Below are 22,044 nucleotides of genomic sequence, written 5' to 3'. Positions count from 1 at the left end.
GAGCAGGTCAAACGTCCCCACACTGGCCTATGTGTCTGAAACTTGTCCTGGAGGGACCACTTTGAGTGATCATGCCTGTTCAATCATTGTTAATTTATATTAATATATTTATACTGCACCCAATAGTGTGCCAATGTGCTTAACAGATGGATTAAAAAGAGCATGCTCCCTGTCTCAAAACATCAGTCCTTGGATTTTCTGGATTAGACTGCCAGCAAGGGTCCTGCTACTGCCTGTCATTCTTAGGAAAAGCACCGAATACAGAACAACAATGTTTCCATAGAAATTGTATGGCATACCTAGAATTTAATAGGGAATCATTTATCTGCTATAAAATCCCATAGGATTAAAAAAAAACAGAAAAAAATCACTAATCAATATTTAGGGGTTTTAGAATAATTGCTTTTGTTCCCTATTAGTTTAATCGCTAATAGATTCTATAGGATTTTTCAATATGGGCTAAAATGGTGGGATTAGTATTGTAGACCTCTGCCCACTAGGAACTGAACTGAGACCAACAATTCATTTCAAATAATTTTTGGGCACTTCCAGATGTGACTTTGCCTAAGTAAAGATGAAAGATTCCTGAGGCCTATTCCCAATCTGTGAGCCATTTTAGTCCCCTTTTTCAGCTTGCAAGATGTCTACACAGCAAAAACTGTGCACAGGTAAGCCTGTCTGAACTAGCTTGAATCCAGCTAGCATGGGTAATAATAGCAGTGAAGATGGCACAGCATGGGCTTCAAAGCAGGCTAGGGAGCTGAGCATACACCCAGAGTCGGTGCCAGGGTTGTATTGTATTGAAGCCTGCACTGGTCTGTCTCCACTGCTACGTTACCTGCACTAGCTGGATTCAAGCTAGCTTGGGTAGGCTAACCTGTGTACAGCTTTTGCTGTGTAGACATACCCTTAGTGTTTTAGAACAAGGAACTGGAAGCCAGAAGTCCTGGGTTCTAATTCAGCTCTGCCAATGAGTCACTAAGGGTATGTCTACACTGCAAAAAAAGACCCCAGCAGTAAGTCTCAGAGCCCAGGTCTACCACCTCAGGCTCATGGAGTTCACGCTACATGACTAAAAATACCAGTACAGACATTCAGGTTTGCGCTGGATCCTGGGCTCTGAAACCCAGCGAGAGGGAGGTTCTCCAGAAGAAGGCTGAGGCAAGATATGATTGCGCTCTATAAATACATCAGAGGGATAAATAGCAGGGAAGGAGATGAGATAAGTTCAGTGTGAACACAAGAACAAATGGATATAAACTGGCCATCAACAAGTTTAGGCTTGAAATTAGATGAAGGTTTTTAACCATCAAAGGAATGAAGATCTGGAACAGCAGAGGAGCAGTGGGGTAAAACAACCTAACTGGCTTCAAGACTGAGCTTGATAAGTTTATGGAGGGGATGGTATGATGGAGCTGCCTACAATGGCATGTAGCTGATCTGTGACTGCTAGCAGCAAATATCTTCAATAGCTGGTGATGGGACACTAGAGTTACTACAAAGTAACTCTAAGTTACTACAGAGAATTCTTTCCCGGGTGTCTGGCTGGTGGGTCTTGCCCCATGTTCAGGGTCTAACTGATCGCCATATTTGGAGTCAGGAAGGCATTTTTCCCCCAGGTCACATTGGCAGAGACCCTGTGGGTTTTTCGCCTTTCTCTGTAGCATGGGTCACCTGCAGGTGTAATCTACTGTAAATGGTGAATTTTCTGTAACTTGAAGTCTTTAAACCATGGTCTGAGGACTTCAGTAACTCAGCCAGAGGTTCGGGGTCTAGTACAGGAGTGGGTGGGTGAGGTTCTGTGGCCTGCAAGGTGCAGGAGTTCAGATGAGATGATCATGATGGTCTCTTCTGGCCTTAAAGTCTATGAGTCTCAGCCTGAACTCAGATGCCTAAACTACTATTTTTAGCCCTATAGCGTGAGCCTCAGTCAGTTGGCCTGGGCTGTGAGACTCACTGCCACAGGTCTTTTCTTTTTGCAATGTAGACGTACCCTACGTGACTTTGAGCTAGTATCTTAATCTCTCTGTGATTTTGTTGCTTATAACATGAATAGCAGTTACCTCCCTTGCAATGGTTTTGCAAGGCTTCATTGCTATTATTGTTTCTATTAAGGTAGCACCCAAAGGCCCCAGTCAATATCAGGACCCCTTGGGGTCAGCTCCTGGAAAAAGATGGGCCCTGATCTTGCAACCTATTCTCTGTGAGCAGATTCCTACCCTGACATGGAGCCCCATTGACTTCAGCACAATTCCATGCATGAAAAGGGTCCACTCATGCAGGACTGTTGTGATAAACCGGTGAAATTAAGAGGCGCTGCACCCAAGTAGTAGTATGAAATTTGCATTCGAAGTAAAGCAAAGTCTAAAATACCTATTAATCGGATTACAATCTACAGCAGTGGTTCTCAAACTTTTGCATTGGTGACCCATTTCACACAGCAAGCCTCTGAGTGCGACCCTCTATAAATTAAAAACATTTTTTTATATATTTAACACTATTATAAATGCTGGTGTTGAAGCGGGGTCTGGAGGTGGAGGCTTACAGCTCGCGATCCCCATGTAATAACCTCCAGTTTGAGAACCCCTGATCTATAGGTATCCTGGCCCAGTTACTAGTTAAAGAAAAGGAAAGTGCAGATCATGTGTTCAGTACACTATACTAATACCTGTAAAAAACAAACCACTGAAATGGATATATGAGCCATTGACAAGTAAGAGAGAAAAATCGCCCCTCTCTCTGCCTGTCTGGAATAAATTTAAACCTTTATTTTCTTAATAATATTTCACACTTATGTAGCAGCTTTCATCTTTATTTTACAAACCCTACTGAATCTTCACAACGTCCCTCGCAATATAGCTGAGCATTGTTACCACCTGTCAGGGATGGTCTAGAGAATACTTAGTCCTGCCATGAGTGCAGAGAACTGGACTAGAAGACCTCTCAAGGTCCCTTCCAGTCCTATGATTCTATTACTCTATCCCCATTTTGCAGATAATCAGAGGCAGAGAAGTGGCTTCTCCCAGGCCACAGAAGAAGTCAGTGTCAGACTCAGATTTATTTCTTACAAGAAGCTGTTGTTAAGGAAGGGCACAGGGAGCTCTTACTGCAAGTTTCTTGACTTTTCATCAGTTTTATTCAAATCCCTTTTCATTATCTAGACAAACTGGTTTTACTTTTAATAAATAGATTTACTTACCACTGCTACTAACAACACCTTAGATTATTAAAATGGAAAAGCCTGTAAAATTCAGATTCACCTTTCACTTTATATGCAGTATATTTATCTTTTGAACTGCAGTCAACTGGGACAATGGAAAACTCATTGTCACTCTTTAGTCAATTTCATTTTTTTAGATTTTTCAGGAACTAGCCCAATGCTGCAAAGGTTGTTGTTGCACTTGTTTAAAAGCAGTGTCCATTGTAGTTTTTAAAAAATAATGCATAGAAATATGTCTATTAGTGTAAGGTGTCATGAAAAGCTTGACAAACCTAAATGTAGGGTCACATTTAACCGGATGACGTCTTTTTCATTGCAAAAGCGATGGTATTTGACTAGCATGGGGGTGTTAAACAGTGCAAATTGCCCTTTAAAAATTAAGTTTAACCTGCCTACACTGCATCATCCTTTTCACACATCCTACCTGGTGACAGTGGCATTACACGGAACCTTTACCTGCCAGATGACTCGTCTTTTCCATGCATAACAGCTACAAGGTTTTAAAAAAATAAAAACACTGCCGCTGCCCTAAAAGGAAAGAGGAAGCTAGAACTTTGAAGCGTCGGTCAGAGAATCTTGTCCTGCCCCATGATGCTTCTTCCTGTCTCAGTTTGTGAATTTCCACCTTCCCCTATTCTCCGTTTATAATGCAGCACACGTGGGGGTAGAACTGTTTAGTCTCCTTCTGTCTCTGCAGCAGATTAGTGGCAGAAAAGACAGTCATGCTGTTTCTCCTTTGCTCTATAGTTCGCTCGAGGTAAAAGAACTCTGGCTGGATACCATCCTCTGGTAAGCCCTGTTCTGCCTATGAAATGCATGTACCCAGTAAATAGTAAAGTTAGTGTAATACTACAAATTTAGACTGCAGAAATTATGTCCTGGGGAAGGAGGTCACCCATTGCCATTGTGGCTGTTGTGCATAGCAGATTGAGCGAGTTTAGTGTCGTATTTGAAAATTAGCACTGATGTAAGATTTGAGTTTTATGGTCTAGCTTTCAGCATTTATTATCTACTCCTTACATGTAGTGAAAGTGAAAAGCTCTTTTTTAAAGGAAGGCATATCTATGGTAGTTGTACTAAATGCATTACAGCTATAATTTCAGCTCCCATAATAATATTTTATAGTTTGCTAAGGATAGAGAGATTGACTTCTTATTTCAAGATATATTTTAAATGATATTTTGGCTTGCAGTAGAGCCACAAAAGAATGGTTAAATGTTATGGTGGGTAACCGTTATTTCTTTGTCCATTCATTCTGCACAGGCAAACAAAAGAAACCAAGGGAACCAGAATCACTAAAGTTCCATCAACTAAATTCCTAATGAAGGTGTTAAGCAGCTGCAATGCTGTAAGTGTTTTTAATGAGTCAATGGATCTACTTTAAAAAAAATTAATTTTTACAAATAATGTGGAATAGTTTCTCACATTTTGTATTTGTTTTCTTTCTTAGCCAAAATCTCTAAATGCCAGCAATATGGAGACTTTGATTGAGTGCCAGTCAGAGGTAAATAATCTCTAACTCCATCCAGTTCTTATTGTATGTTCATGTGTAATACCCTGGCAAACTTGGGGTCAGATCCTCACCTCATGTAAATCGGCATCATTCTGCTGAAGTCAGTGGAGTTTGCTGATTTACACAAGCTGAGGATCCAGACCTTGTTGTGTATTTAATTTCTGCCTTGTTTACATATTACATCTAAAGAGCAAATATGCAGCAGTGACGATGTTTAAAGTTAGTTTAAGCAAGATTCAAAAAGAGATTGGATATTTTTAAGGATATCAAGAATATCCAGTCAAAATAGTTAATGAAAATATTTTGGAATGTTTCAGGATTTAAGCAGATTTCTAACTATTAGAGATCAGAATAAGACCTATGTGGAAGGCAGATTGTCCCACATCTGCCTACTGCAGGGATCTTACACCCTCCTCTGAAACATCTGGTGCTAGCCACTGTCAGGGATAGGATAATGGACCTTGGGTATGACCCAGTCTGGCAATTCCTATGTTCCTAATAGCAACTTAAACATTAGGACTGGATAGTTCTATATAATACAGAGCCTACGTTTAATTGCTAGACTTAATAATTAATCCTGTGATGCTATATTTTTCCATTTTGTATATGAAACATATCACAGGCTTTTGAGATACAGATGTGGTTGGCTGTTGGTTTTTTTTATCTTTGTCTGCTTCATGACTGACTAACATTTATTTTAGGGTGATATCAAGAAATGCCACTTGTTGGTGTCGTGTGACAGTGAAGATGGGCTTTGCCATCTGATTGGTAAGTTTTGAAAAAAAACTTTTCTTCTTACATGAGTGTTGAAAGCTGGTATTTCTGCAAAACTAAAGCTGTTATATATATATATATACATATATATATATATACACACACACACACATAGTACTGGAAGCAGGAAAACAGGGTTTGTTGTTAATTGATATTATGTGTGTTAATATCACATTATGTGACATTGTTATTATTTTTAACCCTTAATTAGCAGGACTTTAATGAGCCACAAGTGCAAGTCCTGCTAACCTCTAGCACACATAGCAAATTTTCCATTTCATTTTGGTGTTGGGATATTCAATTTCTGCACAGAAGGCAACTTGTTTAGAAAACACTCCCAGTTATGCTTTATGGGGAAAATATAAGCTTCAGCACACTGTAATCTTCAAGTTCCCAACATGCCACTATGTTTAAGATCCAGGTTCAAATCCAACCATGGGAGATCTAGGAACCTCAAACAGCAGAGGGCTAGGAGAGCTGTTCATATCCTCCAGGCATGTGTGCTGTGTTCTAGGGCACCCCCTTGTGGCCGGCTGGAACAAAACTTTAAAGTCTTAGAGGTTGCATCCAATGGGCCAGCAACAACACACATATGCAGATGGCCAGAGCCACCCACCCCTAAACTGAAAAAAGTCCATATCTACTAAAGCAAAAAGAGCCAGTGCGTGATCTATGAGAGGTATGGAGCACTGGTATCCACAAGTTTCAGAGTAGCAGCCATGTTAGTCTGTATCCGCAAAAAGAGAAGGAGTACTTTGTGGCACCTTAGAGACTAACAAATTTATTTGAGCATAAGCTTTCGTGAGCTACAGCTCACTTCATCAGATGCATTCAGTGGAAAATACAGTGGGGAGATTTATCCACAAGGTGCAAGATATGAAAGGATGTGCTTGTAATCAATCCTTTGCAAGGTGCTAGAAAGAAAGAAAGAAAGAAAGAAAGAAAGAAAGAAAGAAAGAAAGAAAGAAAGAAAGAAAGAACCCCCACTTCCATGAACCCACTAACAGGGACATTGAGCAGGGTCAAATAATGTAGTGAAAGAATATTCATAACACTGCAAACTGCAAACTGTTGAATCAACCACAAAAGCAGTTCTTGGGCTGCATACATTCCTGCTGTAGGTCTAATGCTAAGAGGAAACAGCGAGTACAACATAGAAACAAGAAAGTTGCTATCTTTATAGAGCTGGTCAGAGTGTTACAGTTTAAGGACTTGTTTCCTTAGTAACATCTTAGCTATCTTTCAGTTTAGCTTTGCTCTGTTTAGCTTGACATCCTTGTTTTAATGTTTATAGTGCATATTATTTCCTCTGTCACAGAGCATACCAGATCATATCCACAGTAGCTTTCTCACACTGACTTTCCTTTCATTTTTGTTTTGCTCTTGCTTGTAATAGATGGTAATAAGAAAAGAAAGAAGGTGATATCATGGCCCTTCGCGCTGCGATGGAACTCTAACGTATCAGAGTCCTCGGGACATTTAGAATCTGATCTGAAGACTTCTCTGTTTGATCAGCCTCTGTCAATTGTCTGTGGTGAAGATGACACACTCCCCAAACCCATTCAGGTAAGCAAACAGCTAGTAGTAGTCATTTGGTATTTCTTATCTCTAATGAGTGGCAGTATGTCCTAGTGGGTAGGGCACTAGACCTCAGTTCTGCTTCTGGGTCTGCTGATGACCTTAGGCATGTCACATCAGCTCTCTGCCTCAGTTTCCCCATCTTTTAAATGAGACTAATGATACCTCATTTGTAAAGTGTTTTGAGACCTACCAATAAAAATCTCTGTATAAGAGCTTGGTATTAATATTCATGCGCAAATAATAGTGCTACTAAGCAAGGTGGGGATTTCCTCTGTTCTAGAAAAACCCAATCCCTCAACTCCCATTTTCTTCAATGAGAATTACACACGTGAGGATTGCAGATTAAGGGACTATTAAAAAAATGCATGGATTAGACCATCAAAAGTCAGTAGAAAAGCAGCAGCTGAACAGCTGTGAAGTTCAGGGTGATGAAGAGGCTTGGGTTGGCTAACTATAGAGAAAGGGTTAGTCGCAGAGTTCAGATGCAAATCCAAAGTTTGAGGGTATTCAGATGTGTGGGGTTGGGTTCAGCCCCTGTAGCTTGTGTTAGAAGTGTGGTCCACTGGTGAGGGCACTGATCTGGGAGTCAGCAAAAGTGAGTTACCTTCTTAATCATGTCATTGGCATGTGTGATCTTGAGAAAGTCACTTCTCCTTTCAAATATTTCAGAAGCATAAGGACATTATGAATTACATCTTTCCCTGAAAAAAAGCACTCAGCTTTTGAGCAAATACCTTCTGACTGACACAAATGCCACCTCACTAAAGCAAAGGAAACACGTATTGAGGCCACTTGTCAATAAGTGTACAGTAAGCTTAGAACTGGACTTTGCCCACATTCAAGCAATGGATATTTTTTTTCCAAAATGAGCTTCACTAGGCATTCAGTATGGGGGCGGGGATAAAAACATGACTGCCCAATTCATCTCCTTCTGGCAATCAGGAGTAATTCCACTGAAGCTGATGTAAAGTTAAAGTAAGAGAAAAGTCAAGAACCTTAAAGTGTAACTTATTGTAAACCAACACTAGATGGTATCCCACTTTAAGAACAGTGCAGCTCCCAGTTAAATATGCTCATATCTTTAATAACACAGTTATGCTCTATATGGCCTCCCTTACCATTCTTCCATTTCTGTATGTGTGTTTCCTATAGGATATCCTTACTACACTGTATTTTAAAGGACCTTTCACTGAAGGAATATTCAGAAAAGCTGCCAATGAAAAAGCACGCAAGGAGTTGAAGGAAGAACTGAACTCAGGAGGAAAGGTTGACTTGGAAGGCAAACCCGTGCATCTGTTAGCAGTGGTCTTTAAGGTAAATGTACCTGACCCCTAGCTGTGAGTGTAGATTTCTAACAGGAATGGGCAAACTAGTAACTAGAACAGATCCTAACCTGGAAAAAAAATTAAAACCAAAGTGAAACTAGACTAAACTTTTTAAGCTTCAGGAAAAAATTGATAACCCTTTTAATTTCTTATTTTATTTTTCTGCCACTGACTTCCAGTTCCTATGTGACCTTGGACAAGTCACTTCATGGCCTCAGTTTTCCCTTCTGTAAAGTGGGGATAACTATATTTTATCTTTCTTTGTAAAGCACTTCATGCTGTTTTGTATATATTCATACAACATACATGAATGGTTGTGTGTGTGTGTGTGTGTGTGTATGTACCTCATATACCATATAGCTAAAATTGATGAGCACTGTGCTGAGTCAAAGTCTTAGTAATAATCAAAAGGCAAGAAATGTCTTTATGTTCATTCCATCGTAAATGGTATTATCCAAATGCTAAACAAAAGGTCTCTTCACTGCAGGATTTCCTCCGAAATATCCCACATAAGCTACTGTCATCTGAACTTTATGACGAGTGGATGACAGCAATGGAGAAGCAGAGCAATCCTGACAGAATTGGAGGATTGAAAGAGTAAGTTTTGCAATCAGTCCCATTGAAATGGAGCAATCCAGATCCAGTGACCTTCCTGGAAACATTTCCACTCATGTCATTTGTAGAAAGTTGGTGCAACTCCTCCAGTGGTTAATTTTGGAGTGAAAATGGTGCAGAACAGCATTTCTCTAGTAACAATACTATCCTAAATGTATATGAGATTGATTTAAAAAACATAAGGCCTCCGGAATAATGAACAAACAGGCTTGCAATGTTTTGGTGATTAATGTCGTACATCAACAGTGGACAGTCATCTGGGGCCTCATCCAAACCCCATTAAAGTCAATGGAAAAGCTTCCATTGGTTTGAACCCTGGTCCTGGGAAAACAAAAGATAATTTTTCATTCTTGTGGGGGGAAAAAAACAGAAAAATATAAATTATAATTAACAGCTGACTTATATGAAATAACTGTAAAGCTACATAACATGACTTTAGAAGAGTTAAGGATCATATTATTGAATCTCTCCAGTGATATTTCCAGATTACATATCATTTATTAACATTGTTTGTTAATTTATTTTAAAACATGCAGTATTCTAACGCTTGCTTGCCAGTCAAGACGTTATGGTTAGCCACACAATCAGCTGCTGCTGGGGATTTTTGAATGGTAGTTTAGTAAAACAGTTAAAATAATTGTTTTCCTCTTTTTGGAGGAAGTGTTGCGTACGTGAGCTAAACTGAAACTTGTTCCCATAAAGACGAGGTCATTGTCACCTACTTAATTTTGCATTTTTTCATGTTTCTTAGGGTTGCAGACAAATTACCAAGACCAAATCTCCTCTTGCTCAAGCATTTGGTCTTTGTGCTTCACCATCTCAGCAAAACCTCTGAGGTCAACCGGATGGATTCCAGCAATCTTGCTATCTGCATTGGGCCAAACCTGCTGACTCCAAAGCATGATGAAACCCTACCACTTGAAGTCCAGAAACAGCTGAATGACAAGGTTAGTTTGGCTTCCTCCCTCTGCTGCTCCCCTAAACAGACTCTTACCATTACTATTTATCTTCAGAAGCTAAGTGAGGCACCACTACCAGCCATCTCTGGGTCAACGCCTCACTGGTCCATTCAGAAACAGGTCATCAAGTCTCCTTGCCTCATCATCTACATTGTACAAACAATAAGTTAGCCTAGAGTACACACTACTCATATTTCCAGCTCCTGAATACAAATGTACTGAACACATATATATCAATAAAATATACAGTGTGTGTGTGTGTGTGTATATAGATATATACACACACATACACTATCTGAGTTGTAATCTTCAAGTGAGAGTTAAGTCTTCTTGGATAAATCTGAGCAGATCCACAGGACCCCTGTTCCAAAGTGGCCCATTATGTAACATGAGGCTAACATTTTCACAGGATCCATCCATTCCTGCAAGCCCTTCATCGTTCAGCATGGTTCTGTTCAAAGATAACTTGCTGTCTGATATGTGGAGCTCTTTATAAAGGAGTGGCTTAATCTAATGTTTAGCAGCTACCCAGCTGCTGTAGTATTATATGCAAAAGTACTGTACAGTATTATGAAAGATTATTATATACTATACATGTTATTCGTATCCCTTCAGTTAAAATAAATTAGTTAACAATAGATCTTAAACTGCAAAAAAAAAAAAAAAAAACAGTGCCAGTTCTGAAACTGCCAGTTCAAATGCTTAGTTTAACACACACAAAAATAATTATTTTATTTTCACAGGTTAAGACATTGGTGGAATTCCTCATTGATAACTACTTTGAAATATTTGGGGAGGATATATCTTTGCTCTTCAGTCCCTCAGCTGATGATTCACTGGAACACACAGACAGCTCCACAGGTACTATGATGTGTGGATGTACTTTACATATTGGGTGTATTGGATCCACTCCAGATCTGGATAAATAACATCCGTGTATATATTTATGCATGGTATCTGGTCTATCAAGTTATTGAAGCACGTTTATGTTAAAATGTATTAAAATTTTACTGAAAGTACAGAGGTTTTCTGAGTGCCAGACACAAACTGCGAATGTTATTTTATTGGAGCGTGTTCTACATGCTAAAGAAGTCACTTAAAATGACAATATCCCACAAGGCTAGATTCATTCCCAATGCCAAACATCAGCTGTTCATACAGTTTATAAAATCATCGTATTCATAGCCTCTCATAGGACTCTATGCTGCAAGCTGCTGAGTGCCCTCAGCTCCCATTGAAGTCAGTAGGAATTGAGGGCACTAGGCACCTCACTGTGTTGAGTCCACAATGATCATTAAATGTCCTCTTAGTGGAACTTCCTGAGGTCCAAATGTCACCGTCTGTATATGTGTAGCTGCCAATGAAGTCACATCCAAGGGCTGAATGTTGTTCATTATGGGCCAGATTGTTCCTGCCCCTGGGCAGGTATGTAAGAGGGAATAAGGACCCTTTCCCACTATGAATCCTTTGACAGGTGCCAAGCACAACCCCAGATCTGTGTGCTCCCTGAGTGTAAGGACCTTAGGTCTCATTATTGGCAGCTCTAGAAACCTTCAAGGAGGGGATGGTTCCATAACCTTGTCCCAACCTCTTGCTAGCCCCGTGTTGGGACAGTATATGCTGTCCCTTTACAAAGTCAGTCAGAGCACCTGCCTTGCGCCAGCCCCTACCCTAAGCTAAGTTAAAACTGCAGTTCAACCTCACTGATTTTAAGGTGACCCACTATCCTTTTTGATATAAATGGATTAAGAAGATTGTTCCTAAAAAGAATTATGAAAATTGAAACCAATGTGCCAGATTGGGAAGCTATAGAATATAGTGGTTGCTCATAGCTGTTTTTTCTTTTCTACTTGTTTTCTTCTATCCCCATTCGTAAAATTGTTTACCTTTCTTTCTCCCCCTTTAGCCCTCCTAAAAATATTATGCTACAGTTAGTTGGGTATATACCTGAATGTAGTGAATTTGTCAGATAAGAACTCTTGAGGTGTTAGACTAAACTACATAGGTCAGATTCTCAACTGGTATAAGTTGCTGAGTTCCACTGACGTCAGTTTACATCAGCTGAGGATCTGGCACCAGAACTATGAATAAATGGAGATCAGCACATCAATAATTGTTGTTTTCAAGTAGTTTTTGCTTAGCATGTAATGTACTGACAATTTCTTCCTCTCCCACAGAACTGTTATCTCCCACTCAGCAAAATGACTCTGCCTACGACAGCACTGATCCCGAGGCTGAATACAACTCCAGCATTTCTCAAATTAAGCAGCTCCAGAAGGCCAAAGGGAAAACCAGTAGCCTGAGCACCAGAGAGCCACAGTGCCAAAAACCACAGGACCTCCTCCCATCTGCCTCTTCACTAACCGTTTTTAAAAACTCCATAAGCACACTGGATAGGAGATTCTCTGAGCCAGACATGTCCTTGAAGGACTACCTTGAAGGCAAGATAAGGAGCCAGAAGCTAACCAAAAGTGAGGATAATTTCACCATCCAGCAGGAACAGCTGAGGTTGCAAGGTCAAGAACTGGAAAAGCACCTGTCAGGGGAATTTTTTCCTGGAGGTCACTATAGGACTAAAAAACCACTAAACCTAAGTGTGAAAACCAACTTGCCATCAGAATTATCAAGTGGCTCATTACCCAAAACATCCTCCAACTGTTCTTTGGATAGCTCCTTATCTAGTTCTGACTGCTCTGTCTTTACCAGCTCACCATTAGTTTCTCCTTCCAGTCCCAAGAGAAACTTCTTAAACAGACCCCAGTCCTTTTCCACCAAGACTGCAGATGAAAGTGATACACCCATCAGAGAGATCAAAAAGCACTCCATGTCATTTTGTTTGGCAACCCGCAAGAAAGTGCTAACAAAAACCCAAAGTTGGGAGCCTGGAAAAGCCATAGGCTTTCAAAGAAACAGCTTCAAGAAGGACTCAAAGAAAGAAAATCAGTTTTCATGCAGAATAGTCCAGGAACACTGTACCAACAATGGCAAACCATTATCTGTGGTATATCAACCAAGGTCTCGTTTCAGGTCAGCTGATGAGGTGTTTAGGGAAGTGGACCAGAAAAATCCTGGCAAACCACCATCGTATGAAGAGGCTACTAAAAACTGCCTGGCTGCTAAGGTCCCCTCATACAGTACCTTAACAGTTCAGAATATGAGAGCAACTGTGTCAAATCAAGACTCTTTGCCTCCTCATGCATGTCTCAGCAATAGAGGGGTTACAACAGATACATATCGGAAGGATCTACCCTCTGACAGACTTTTTGTGGTAAATGATTCTCCGATACAAACTGAAACCATTGACATTGGAATGAATTCCCGTGCAAGTTTACCTGTAACCCCTCGAGTTTATCGTCTCAGGACTGTGTCTGAGTCCTATCAAAAGAACAAACAAGAGTATCTGATTCGACGGTGCAGTCAGCCAGTCTTTGAGGTTGACCAAATCAAATATGCTAAGGAATCCTATGTTTAAATAGACTGTCCATTCTCAACACAATGTACAAAGTAAACATGGTACAAATAGATGTCTTGCAAAAGATCATCCACAACATTTTACTTTAAAAGGACCAAAATTAAGCTAGCTTGACGTGAACACTTCTTTTGCATAAAGCTTTTCTGAAACTGGGTGTCAGCCTAATGTATCATGTTTTTCCAGCATTGGGTGTGTGTGGTGCATTATAATGTAAAAAAGTGTATATACTGCACATAATATATTACATTGAAAGAAAAGAGTAGAAATGTGAGAGCTGTGTGATAGAGTGTTGTGTTTCTATCCTTCAGAGGTCACTTTCAAGGCTGGGAGGGCCAAAACTTATCCCACCTGCCTTTTCTCCTATATATGTATGAAGGCTTTGTGTAATTTGCTATATGGTTTTTCCCCTCTAACACAATGCATTGCTGATTATTTTTTAATTTAAAAAATGGGTCAGCAATCCCTCAGTCCCAGAATCTGAGACATTAAAGATGGAAAAGAACTGTTCCATCATCTAGTCCAGTCCCACCCGCTCCTAATGCAGGATTGCTCGTCACAACATACTTTTCTAGAGCTCTGCCTGGTTTTAAATGACTCAAGCAATGTTTCCACCACTTACCTTGGGATACTACTTCACACTCTAATAAACCTCACTCTTATTAAGTTCCTCCTACTATTCAAGCTAAATTTCCTTTCTCTTGATTTTTATCTCATCACTCCTAGTTATACTCATTGTTGCCCTCCTAAACAATCCCTCTCCCTCCTTGGTGGTTAGGAGAGCAAACTTACAACAACTAATCGGCAGTATTATGTAGTCAGTCATGATCTCCAATCAAAATCAGGGACCTCTGTTATTAGGCATGTACATATACATTGTAAGAGACAGTCCCTGCCCTGAAGAGTTTATAGTCTAAATAGACAGGGCACACAGAGGTGAGAGAAAGGAAGCATTGTTATCCCCATTTTACAGAGTACATGAACAAGAAAAATCCTGCAAGTAAACATTTCACACTCAAGCTTCCAACAGCTCTTTAAAACCTACAATGAGAAACATTTTAGTTATAAAAAATACTTGACAGTGTCTTTTAACCTTATAAGAATAAAAATGACTGGACGTGTAATGTGTTTTCACATGTAGTAACTCACATTTTAATAGCACTTATCTCCAGTTTATGGTTCAATGCCTTGAACCAGGACTGAGGAGACTTTTTGGTTTTTCCTCCAGTGTAATTTCACTACAATAAAGCACTTTTTTCTGCATGTCTAATTGTTATGATATTTTATTCATGGCCTCTCTCTTTTTCAAACATTCACACACTATCTACATAAGAACATAAGAACAGCCATACTGGGTCAGACCAAAGGTCCATCCAGCCCAGTATCCTGTCTACTGACAGTGGCTAATGCCAGGTGCCCCAGCGGGAATGAACACAACAGATAATTATCAAGTGTTTTTCACTTCTCTGAGGCAAGGCATTGTCAGTTAAGTTCTCTCTAAGCTGCACGGCCATGCGGCCTTGCAGCTGCCTATTAAGCCCTACGCAGGGGCTCAGGGCTGCAGCGGGGAGAGATGCCCGGACCTGCCACAGCAAGGAGAGGCGCCCCTCCCGACCGGACCCAGCGCGGACTTGCCCTGGACTTACCGCAGCTGGGGAAGAGGAGCTCCTCCCCCAGCCCGGGCCCACCAGAGCTGCCAGAGAGAGGAGCCCCTCCCTCAGCCCAACCCAGCCCCGACAGAGCTGCCGCAGCTGGGGGGGGGACACCTCTCCCTCAGCCCCAAACTGCTGCAGAGAGAGAGAGGTTGGGAGAATCCTCTCTCCCCACTGGAGCCCAGGGAAGCCTGCACCCCAAACCCCTCATCCCTGGCCCCACCCCAGAGCCTGCACCCCAACCCTCTGCATCAGCCCTGAGCCCCCTCCTGTACCCCGAAACCCTCATCCCCATCCCACCCCAAAGCCTTCACCCCTAACTAGAGCGCTCACCCCCTGCACCCAACCCTCTGCCCTAGTCCTAAGCCTCCTCCCACACCCCAAACCCTTCATCCCCAGCACCACCCAGAGCCCACACCCCCAGCCAGAGCCCTCATCCCCCCCACTCCCCGAAACTCTGCCACAGCCCTGAGCCCCTCCCACACTCCAAACCCCTCATCCCTGACCCCACCCCAGAACCTTCACCCCTAGACAGAGCCCTCACCCTTTGCACCCAACCCTCTGCCCCTGCCCTGAGCCCCCTCCTGCACTCAGAACCCCTCAGTCCCACATCCACCACATGAATTTTGTTATGTGCACCAATATGAAGGTGATATGTCACACATCACCTCCATATTGGTGCACATTACCGAATTCATTCCACACACCGATGTAAAAAATTAGAGGGAATACTGATTGCCAGCGTCATCTAGTACACCACTGCTTGCTATCTGTCCAGTCAGGGTCATGGAGTAGCAGCTCTCTCCCATTCTAGCTCCCCTTTGTTGTCTGGGGAACACACCTACTTCAGGGAAATGGAAGAACCAAACAGATACTGAATTCCTTGGGGGGGGCGGGGTTGGGGTTTGTTTGTTTGTTTGAAAGATGTAATGCTGTATGTCAATAATTGATTAACGATGATACATTATTACTGTCATGGATATGTCAGATTTTTTATGTGTACAACAAACACTTAGCAGCAAACAAGTGCATTTAATTCCTTCCACTGTCACAGTGCCAGGAGGTCCCCCTAGAAAGTCTTTCACTTTGCTTCACGAGGATTCCAGATAAAGCTCTTAATTCTGATGGACACCCTCCTCCCCCTTTGAAATCACAACTTCATTTTTGGCTTGTCTACATTTGCCTCCTTTTCCTGACATTTCCCCTCATGGTTACTGCCTGTGCACCTCTCCCAGTAGAAGCAACAGTGGGAGCACTAGTGAAGACACATCACCGGCTTTCAACTACTGTGTTGTCTAACACTCCTCAAAGCAGGTGTAAATGATAAAAGGGCGAGATTCTAATACCCTTACATTCAGTAGTTCCTTATGTAGGAAGATGAGGCCCTGAAACAAACCCTTGTATCAGAGGCCCGGTATGAGGCCTAAGGCCTGAACTAAAGTAATGGTCAAGACTTTGTTAACATAAAGCAAAATTAAGCTGTGAGCAAGAGGCAGGCCCTGCTCAGAGTCTGGCAAGGAGCGGGCTGATGTTGCAAAAACACACATACCTAAAAGGTACTGGACATTACAGGTATAAACATATGCCAAGATAGTACCAGAACACTCCGATATTAGCACATTCTACACAGATAGCAAGGAACATGCTGACCCATCCTAAACACAGGGGCAAAAGGGTTATATGATGGATGGGGTTGTTTTGATTGAAGCAACATGTACAAGGTGATAGGCGGCACTTTACTACGTAGAGGGATTGTACCTCAGTATGTCAGGCGTGAGGTGTAACTTGTTTGTATCTGTGTATAAGAATGCACCCCTGAGGGGTTGTCTTTGTCTGGCCTAGGGGGCAGTGGTAAATCCCACCACTGATTGAGCCGGTCCATTGTCAGGGAGCATATATGTACTAGCAGAACTGTAGAAATCTGATCTGGGGAGCTAGAGATTTTGTTTCGTTTGGCAATAAGGTATGAAGGCACCCAGCCAGGTTTATCAGAGTCTGTGGTCTTTGAGGTTTCTCTCAGGGTCTGCTGTGCCAGCTATCTGCACAGAGCCAGGGCAGCACACAGAGGGAACACACACACGCAGCCGACTGTTATCAACATTGGACAGAGCTAGGGTGAGCAGATATCAGTACTGTCCCTATAAAATCGGGACAGTACTGATCTTTGGGTCTTTTTCTTATATAGGCTCCTATTACCCCCCGCTCTGTCCCGATTTTTCACACTTGCTGGCTGGTCACCCTAGACAGAGCAGAGCACCACACTAGTGACGTCGGACGGCATTACTACTACCCAAGAACTACTACCTAAGTTTTATTCATGCTTGGTCCCCTCTGACCCTGACAACACTGACAAATAAGTTTCTTACTTTGATACATTTACCTTGCTTTGAAGATTGATTCTCTTGGATTTTGTCACTATTCAGTAATTAATTCCGAGAAGTAGGGCTTGCAAGTTTTTTATTTTACATGATATAATATACATTACAAAAGAACTCTACATCCTGCACTGACAAACACCACTAGAGTTTTAAACAGGCTAGTATAAGAGACATTAACATCTTGCTGGCTTAACAAGGACTCTATCTGGGTAGGTCTACACTGCAGCTAAAAACCCACAGCTAGCCCATGCCAGCTGACTTGGGCTCACAGGGGCTTGGGTTAAGAGGCTGTTTAATTGTGGTGTCAACGTTGGTGCTCAGGCTCCATCCTGAGCTTTGGGATCCTCCCATCTCAGAGGGTGCTAGAGCCTGGGCTGCAGCCCAAGCCCAAATGTCTACACAGCAATTAAACAGCCCCCTTAGCACAAACCCAGGCCAGCTGGCATGGGTAAGCTGTGGGTTTTTAATTGTAGTGTAGACATACCCTCTGTGATGGGATCAGAGTACTTCATAGGCTAATATGCATTCCATCCAGCTGCAAACTAAAATGAAGCCACATGATTTCTCAAGATTTTTTTTTAAGTGAGATTGAGGTCTCCATAAAATGTTGATTAAAAAGGAGTCTGAGAAACTAAGTTTTCCTCTAGATCCAGACACAAATTTACCAAAAGTGCAAAACTATACTTACCCAGGGTTCCAGCTTAGACTCATGTGTACATCTGAAATTTGAAAAAGCCAAAGCTAAAATTACGAAGGGCACCTGTTTACATACACAAAACAGTTCCATACAGCATGCTTACTGCACAGAGTTCTCTCCTAAGCTAAGGCATCAAATACCTCCAATGCCAATATAAAGAAGTACAACATAAAACAAAAAAGATTTTAAACCCCAAAGGAAAACCCCAGTCTGTGTTATTTTTAGACAGACAGGGAGTTTCTGTTCTGTCTCCAATCAGTTCTGGTTTTTGCTACCTGACCTCTATATCACAGCTGTGCTTCCACTGTTTGATTGCACACCAGTACATGCTCATGCCACCCCCTACAGGGCTACAGATCACAATTTCAGGCAGCCTTCCACTGCACCTGAGCAGGACTCTTGACTCAGAGAAGGAAACTCTTGTCCTGTTGAGTACTATGCCGCAAAGACACTCACATACCTCAGTAATGAGCCCAATACAAAAGTCTAGACAGAAACTAGGCATCTGAGTGAAGTAGCAGGACCTATAAGAAAGGTTAAACATGAAGATATTTACATACTGGCCTCCAATGGCCTAGTTGTAAGTCACAGAGCTGCATTCTGAGGGCCTACCAGAACACACAAGGACGAAGAAGAATAATTCCTTTCCACCTCGGGGAACCAAAGATAGAATCATAGAATATCAGGGTTGGAAGGGACCTCAGGAGGTCATCTAGTCCAACCCCCTGCTCAAAGCAGGACCGATCCCCAACTAAATCATCCCAGCCAGGGCTTTGTCAAGCCTGACCTTAAAAATATCTAAAGAAGGAGATTCCACCACCTCCCTAGGTAACGCATTCCAGTGTTTCACCACCCTCCTAGTGAAAAGGTTTTTCCTAATATCCAACCTAAAACTCCCCCACTGAAACTTGAGACCATTACTCCTTGTTCTGTCATCTGCTATCACTGAGAACAGTCTAGAGCCATCCTCTGTGGAACCCCCTTTCAGGTAGTTGAAAGCAGCTATCAAATCCCCCCTCATTCTTCTCTTCTGAAGACTAAACAATCCCAGTTCCCTCAGCCTCTCCTCATAACTCATGTGTTCCAGTCCCCTAATCATTTTTGTTGCCCTTCGCTGGACTCTCTCCAATTTATCCACATCCTTCTTGTAGTGTGGGGCCCAAAACTGGACACAGTACTCCAGATGAGGCCTCACCAATGTCGAATAGAGGGAAACGATCACGTCCCTCGATCTGCTGGCAATGCCCCTACTTATATATCCCAAAATGCCATTGGCCTTCTTGGCAACATGGGCACACTGCTGACTCATATCCAGCTTCTCGTCCACTGTCACCCCTAGGTCCTTTTCTGCAGAACTGCTGCCGAACGATTCGGTCCCTAGTCTGTAACGGTGCATTGGATTCTTCCGTCCTAAGTGCAGGACTCTGCACTTGTCCTTGTTGAACCTCATCAGATTTCTTTTGGCCCAATCCTCCAATTTGTCTAGGTCCCTCTGTATCCTATCCCTACCCTCCAGAGTATCTACCACTCCTCCCAGTTTAGTGTCATCTGCAAACTTGCTGAGGGTGCAATCCACACCATCCTCCAGATCATTAATGAAGGTATTGAACAAAACCGGCCCCAGGACCAACCCCTGGGGCACTCCACTTGATACTGGCTGCCAAATAGACATCGAGCCATTGATCACTACCCGTTGAGCCTGACAATCTAGCCAGCTTTCTATCCACCTTATAGTCCATTCATCCAGTCCATACTTCTTTAATTTGCTGACAAGAATACTGTGGGAGATCATGTCAAAAGCTTTGCTGAAGTCAAGGAACAACACGTCCACTGCTTTCCCTTCATCCACAGAGCCAGTTATCTCGTCATAGAAGGCAATTAGATTAGTCAGGCATGACTTGCCCTTGGTGAATCCATGCTGACGGTTCCTGATCACTTTCCTCTCCTCTAAGTGCTTCAGAATTGATTCCTTGAGGACCTGCTCCATGATTTTTCCAGGGACTGAGGTGAGGCTGACTGGTCTGTAGTTCCCAGGATCCTCCTTCTTCCCTTTTTTAAAGATGGGCACTACATTAGCCTTTTTCTAGTTAATCTGGGACCTCCCCCGATAGCCATGAGTTTTCAAAGATAATGGCCAATGGCTCTGCAATCACATCCGCCAACTCCTTTAGCACTCTCAGATGCAACGCATCCGGCCCGATGGACTTGTGCTCATCCAGCTTTTCTAAATAGTCCCGAACCACTTCTTTCTCCACAGAGGGCTGGTCACCTTCTCCCCATGCTGTGCTGCCCAGTGCAGTAGTCTGGGAGCTGACCTTGTTCGTGAAGACAAAAGCAAAAAAAGCATTGAGTACATTAGCTTTTTCCACATCCTCTGTCACTAGGTTGCCTCCCTCATTCAGTAAGGGGTCCACACTTTCCTTGACTTTCTTCTTGGAAATGCCACAGAGATTTGGGACAAAAGGGGAATAGAAAGTAGCATGCTCACTCTTCACTCATATCTCATACACAGATGAAGGCTTGAACGGAATGAAGTAGAAAAATTCTCTGAATTGCAGAGGATTTAAAACTGAAACAAAGGGTCCTGGGGAAAAGAAAAGGGAACTCCTACTCTCCTTTTCCAGGAGCTCCAATCTCAACCATTCCCTAGAGAAAAACATGACTACATAAGGGCTGTCAGGCACCTTATGTCTCTATCAACTGGATTTCTCTTGAGAACCTCCTTTCCACAGGATCCTCAGAAAAAAAAAAGCCACCTACATCAAACTAACAGACAGACACACAAAACCAACACACAAAAGAAATTTGAGTAGATCACACTGCCAAAGCCTCCAAAGCAAAAATACTATTCTCTCCAATAAATCTCTCCTCTCCAATAAACCCTTAATCCATTCCCTCTAATGGAAAGAAAATTAGAGAGAGAAAAATGAAAAACTGTGATTCAATTGTAACCCTTCTGCCCGTCAGAGTTGGCAGCAACAAGGGCCGGGTTCAATATCTAGGGGATCCATTCCAATAACACAATGCAAACCGGCTCAAGCCCCCACCCAGTGACCTGGGACAAATATATACCACCCCTGCTGGGTGCCTCCAAGAGGCAATACTTCCCCTCTCGCAAGCACATAGTCTGAGTGTAGCAAAAAGCCTTTTAATAACAGAGAGAAACAATGTGGCATTATGTTGGGGAAACACCACCAACAGGATTCCTAACACAACCCATGAGCAAAAAACCCACCCCAAGCAAATTGGGGCATGCCCTTTCCCTTTGGTTCTTGAGTCCAGCAACCCCAAATCACCCAAAGTCCCAAAAGTCCAGTGACCCAAAAGTCTCTGTCCCTGGTCAGGGCAGCCCCAGAGTTCGAGAGTTTATCTGCAGAGCTTTACCTCCCAACCAGGGTGGAGATGGGGGTGGGGGTAAGAGGCACCTTACATGATCTGAAGCTGACCGCCCCACAGCTCCATAGGCCTTCACTCCGCTCTGCTCTGCCAGCTGCCCCACAAACTGCTTTGCTCCGCTTTGCAACCCACAAGCAGCTCCCGCCGTCCGTCCCGCAAACTGCTCCACAATATATCTTCAGGCTCCCCCACTACTTAACACAACACTCAGTGATTTCAGCTTGTAGTAGGGGAGCCTCAGTGCTGGTGCACCATTAGCCCAAAGCGAGCTCAGCAGCCTGTAACTAGACTCCTAATGAAATCAAAATTAGCTCTGATATTCTACAGTGGAGAGAGAAGGAAGTGCAATTAGCATGTAAGGCCCTCACCAAGGGGCCCATGCCACCAAGTATTAATACTTATCCCCAACCTCTCTCAATTCACAGAGTTTTAGAACCCATGACCCTTGCCTAGCTCGTGCTACTT

The 22,044-nt window shown here is 42.5% G+C and overlaps 1 protein-coding gene across 1 annotated transcript; it reads left to right on the top strand.

Moving 5' to 3' along the window:
- The first annotated feature begins 3,905 nt into the window (after positions 1–3,905).
- TAGAP (T cell activation RhoGTPase activating protein) lies at positions 3,906–14,710 on the top strand. Its single transcript, XM_077813284.1, has 10 exons — positions 3,906–4,009; positions 4,484–4,568; positions 4,671–4,724; positions 5,435–5,501; positions 6,904–7,073; positions 8,241–8,402; positions 8,901–9,010; positions 9,780–9,975; positions 10,731–10,848; positions 12,165–14,710. The coding sequence occupies exons 2-10, from the start codon at positions 4,542–4,544 to the stop codon at positions 13,457–13,459; spliced, it is 2,199 nt and encodes a 732-aa protein (XP_077669410.1). The 5' UTR covers positions 3,906–4,009; positions 4,484–4,541; the 3' UTR covers positions 13,460–14,710.
- Positions 14,711–22,044: the final 7,334 nt, after the last annotated feature.

This window comes from Eretmochelys imbricata, chromosome 3 (assembly GCF_965152235.1).
Source record: "Eretmochelys imbricata isolate rEreImb1 chromosome 3, rEreImb1.hap1, whole genome shotgun sequence".
In the NCBI taxonomy this organism is placed as follows: domain Eukaryota; kingdom Metazoa; phylum Chordata; order Testudines; family Cheloniidae; genus Eretmochelys; species Eretmochelys imbricata.
The sequence above is the reverse complement of the archived record's forward strand: the minus strand, read 5'-3'. Positions and strand labels throughout refer to the sequence as shown.

What these genes read in the sequence shown, in the direction of transcription:
- TAGAP (XM_077813284.1), top strand. Translation starts at nt 4,542, where the DNA reads ATGAAGGTGTTAAGCAGCTGCAATGCT. An exon ending in TGATTGAGTGCCAGTCAGAG is followed by an intron (nt 4,725 to 5,434) that starts GTAAATAATCTC and finishes CATTTATTTTAG; the next exon opens with GGTGATATCAAGAAATGCCA. An exon ending in AGAATTGGAGGATTGAAAGA is followed by an intron (nt 9,011 to 9,779) that starts GTAAGTTTTGCA and finishes CATGTTTCTTAG; the next exon opens with GGTTGCAGACAAATTACCAA.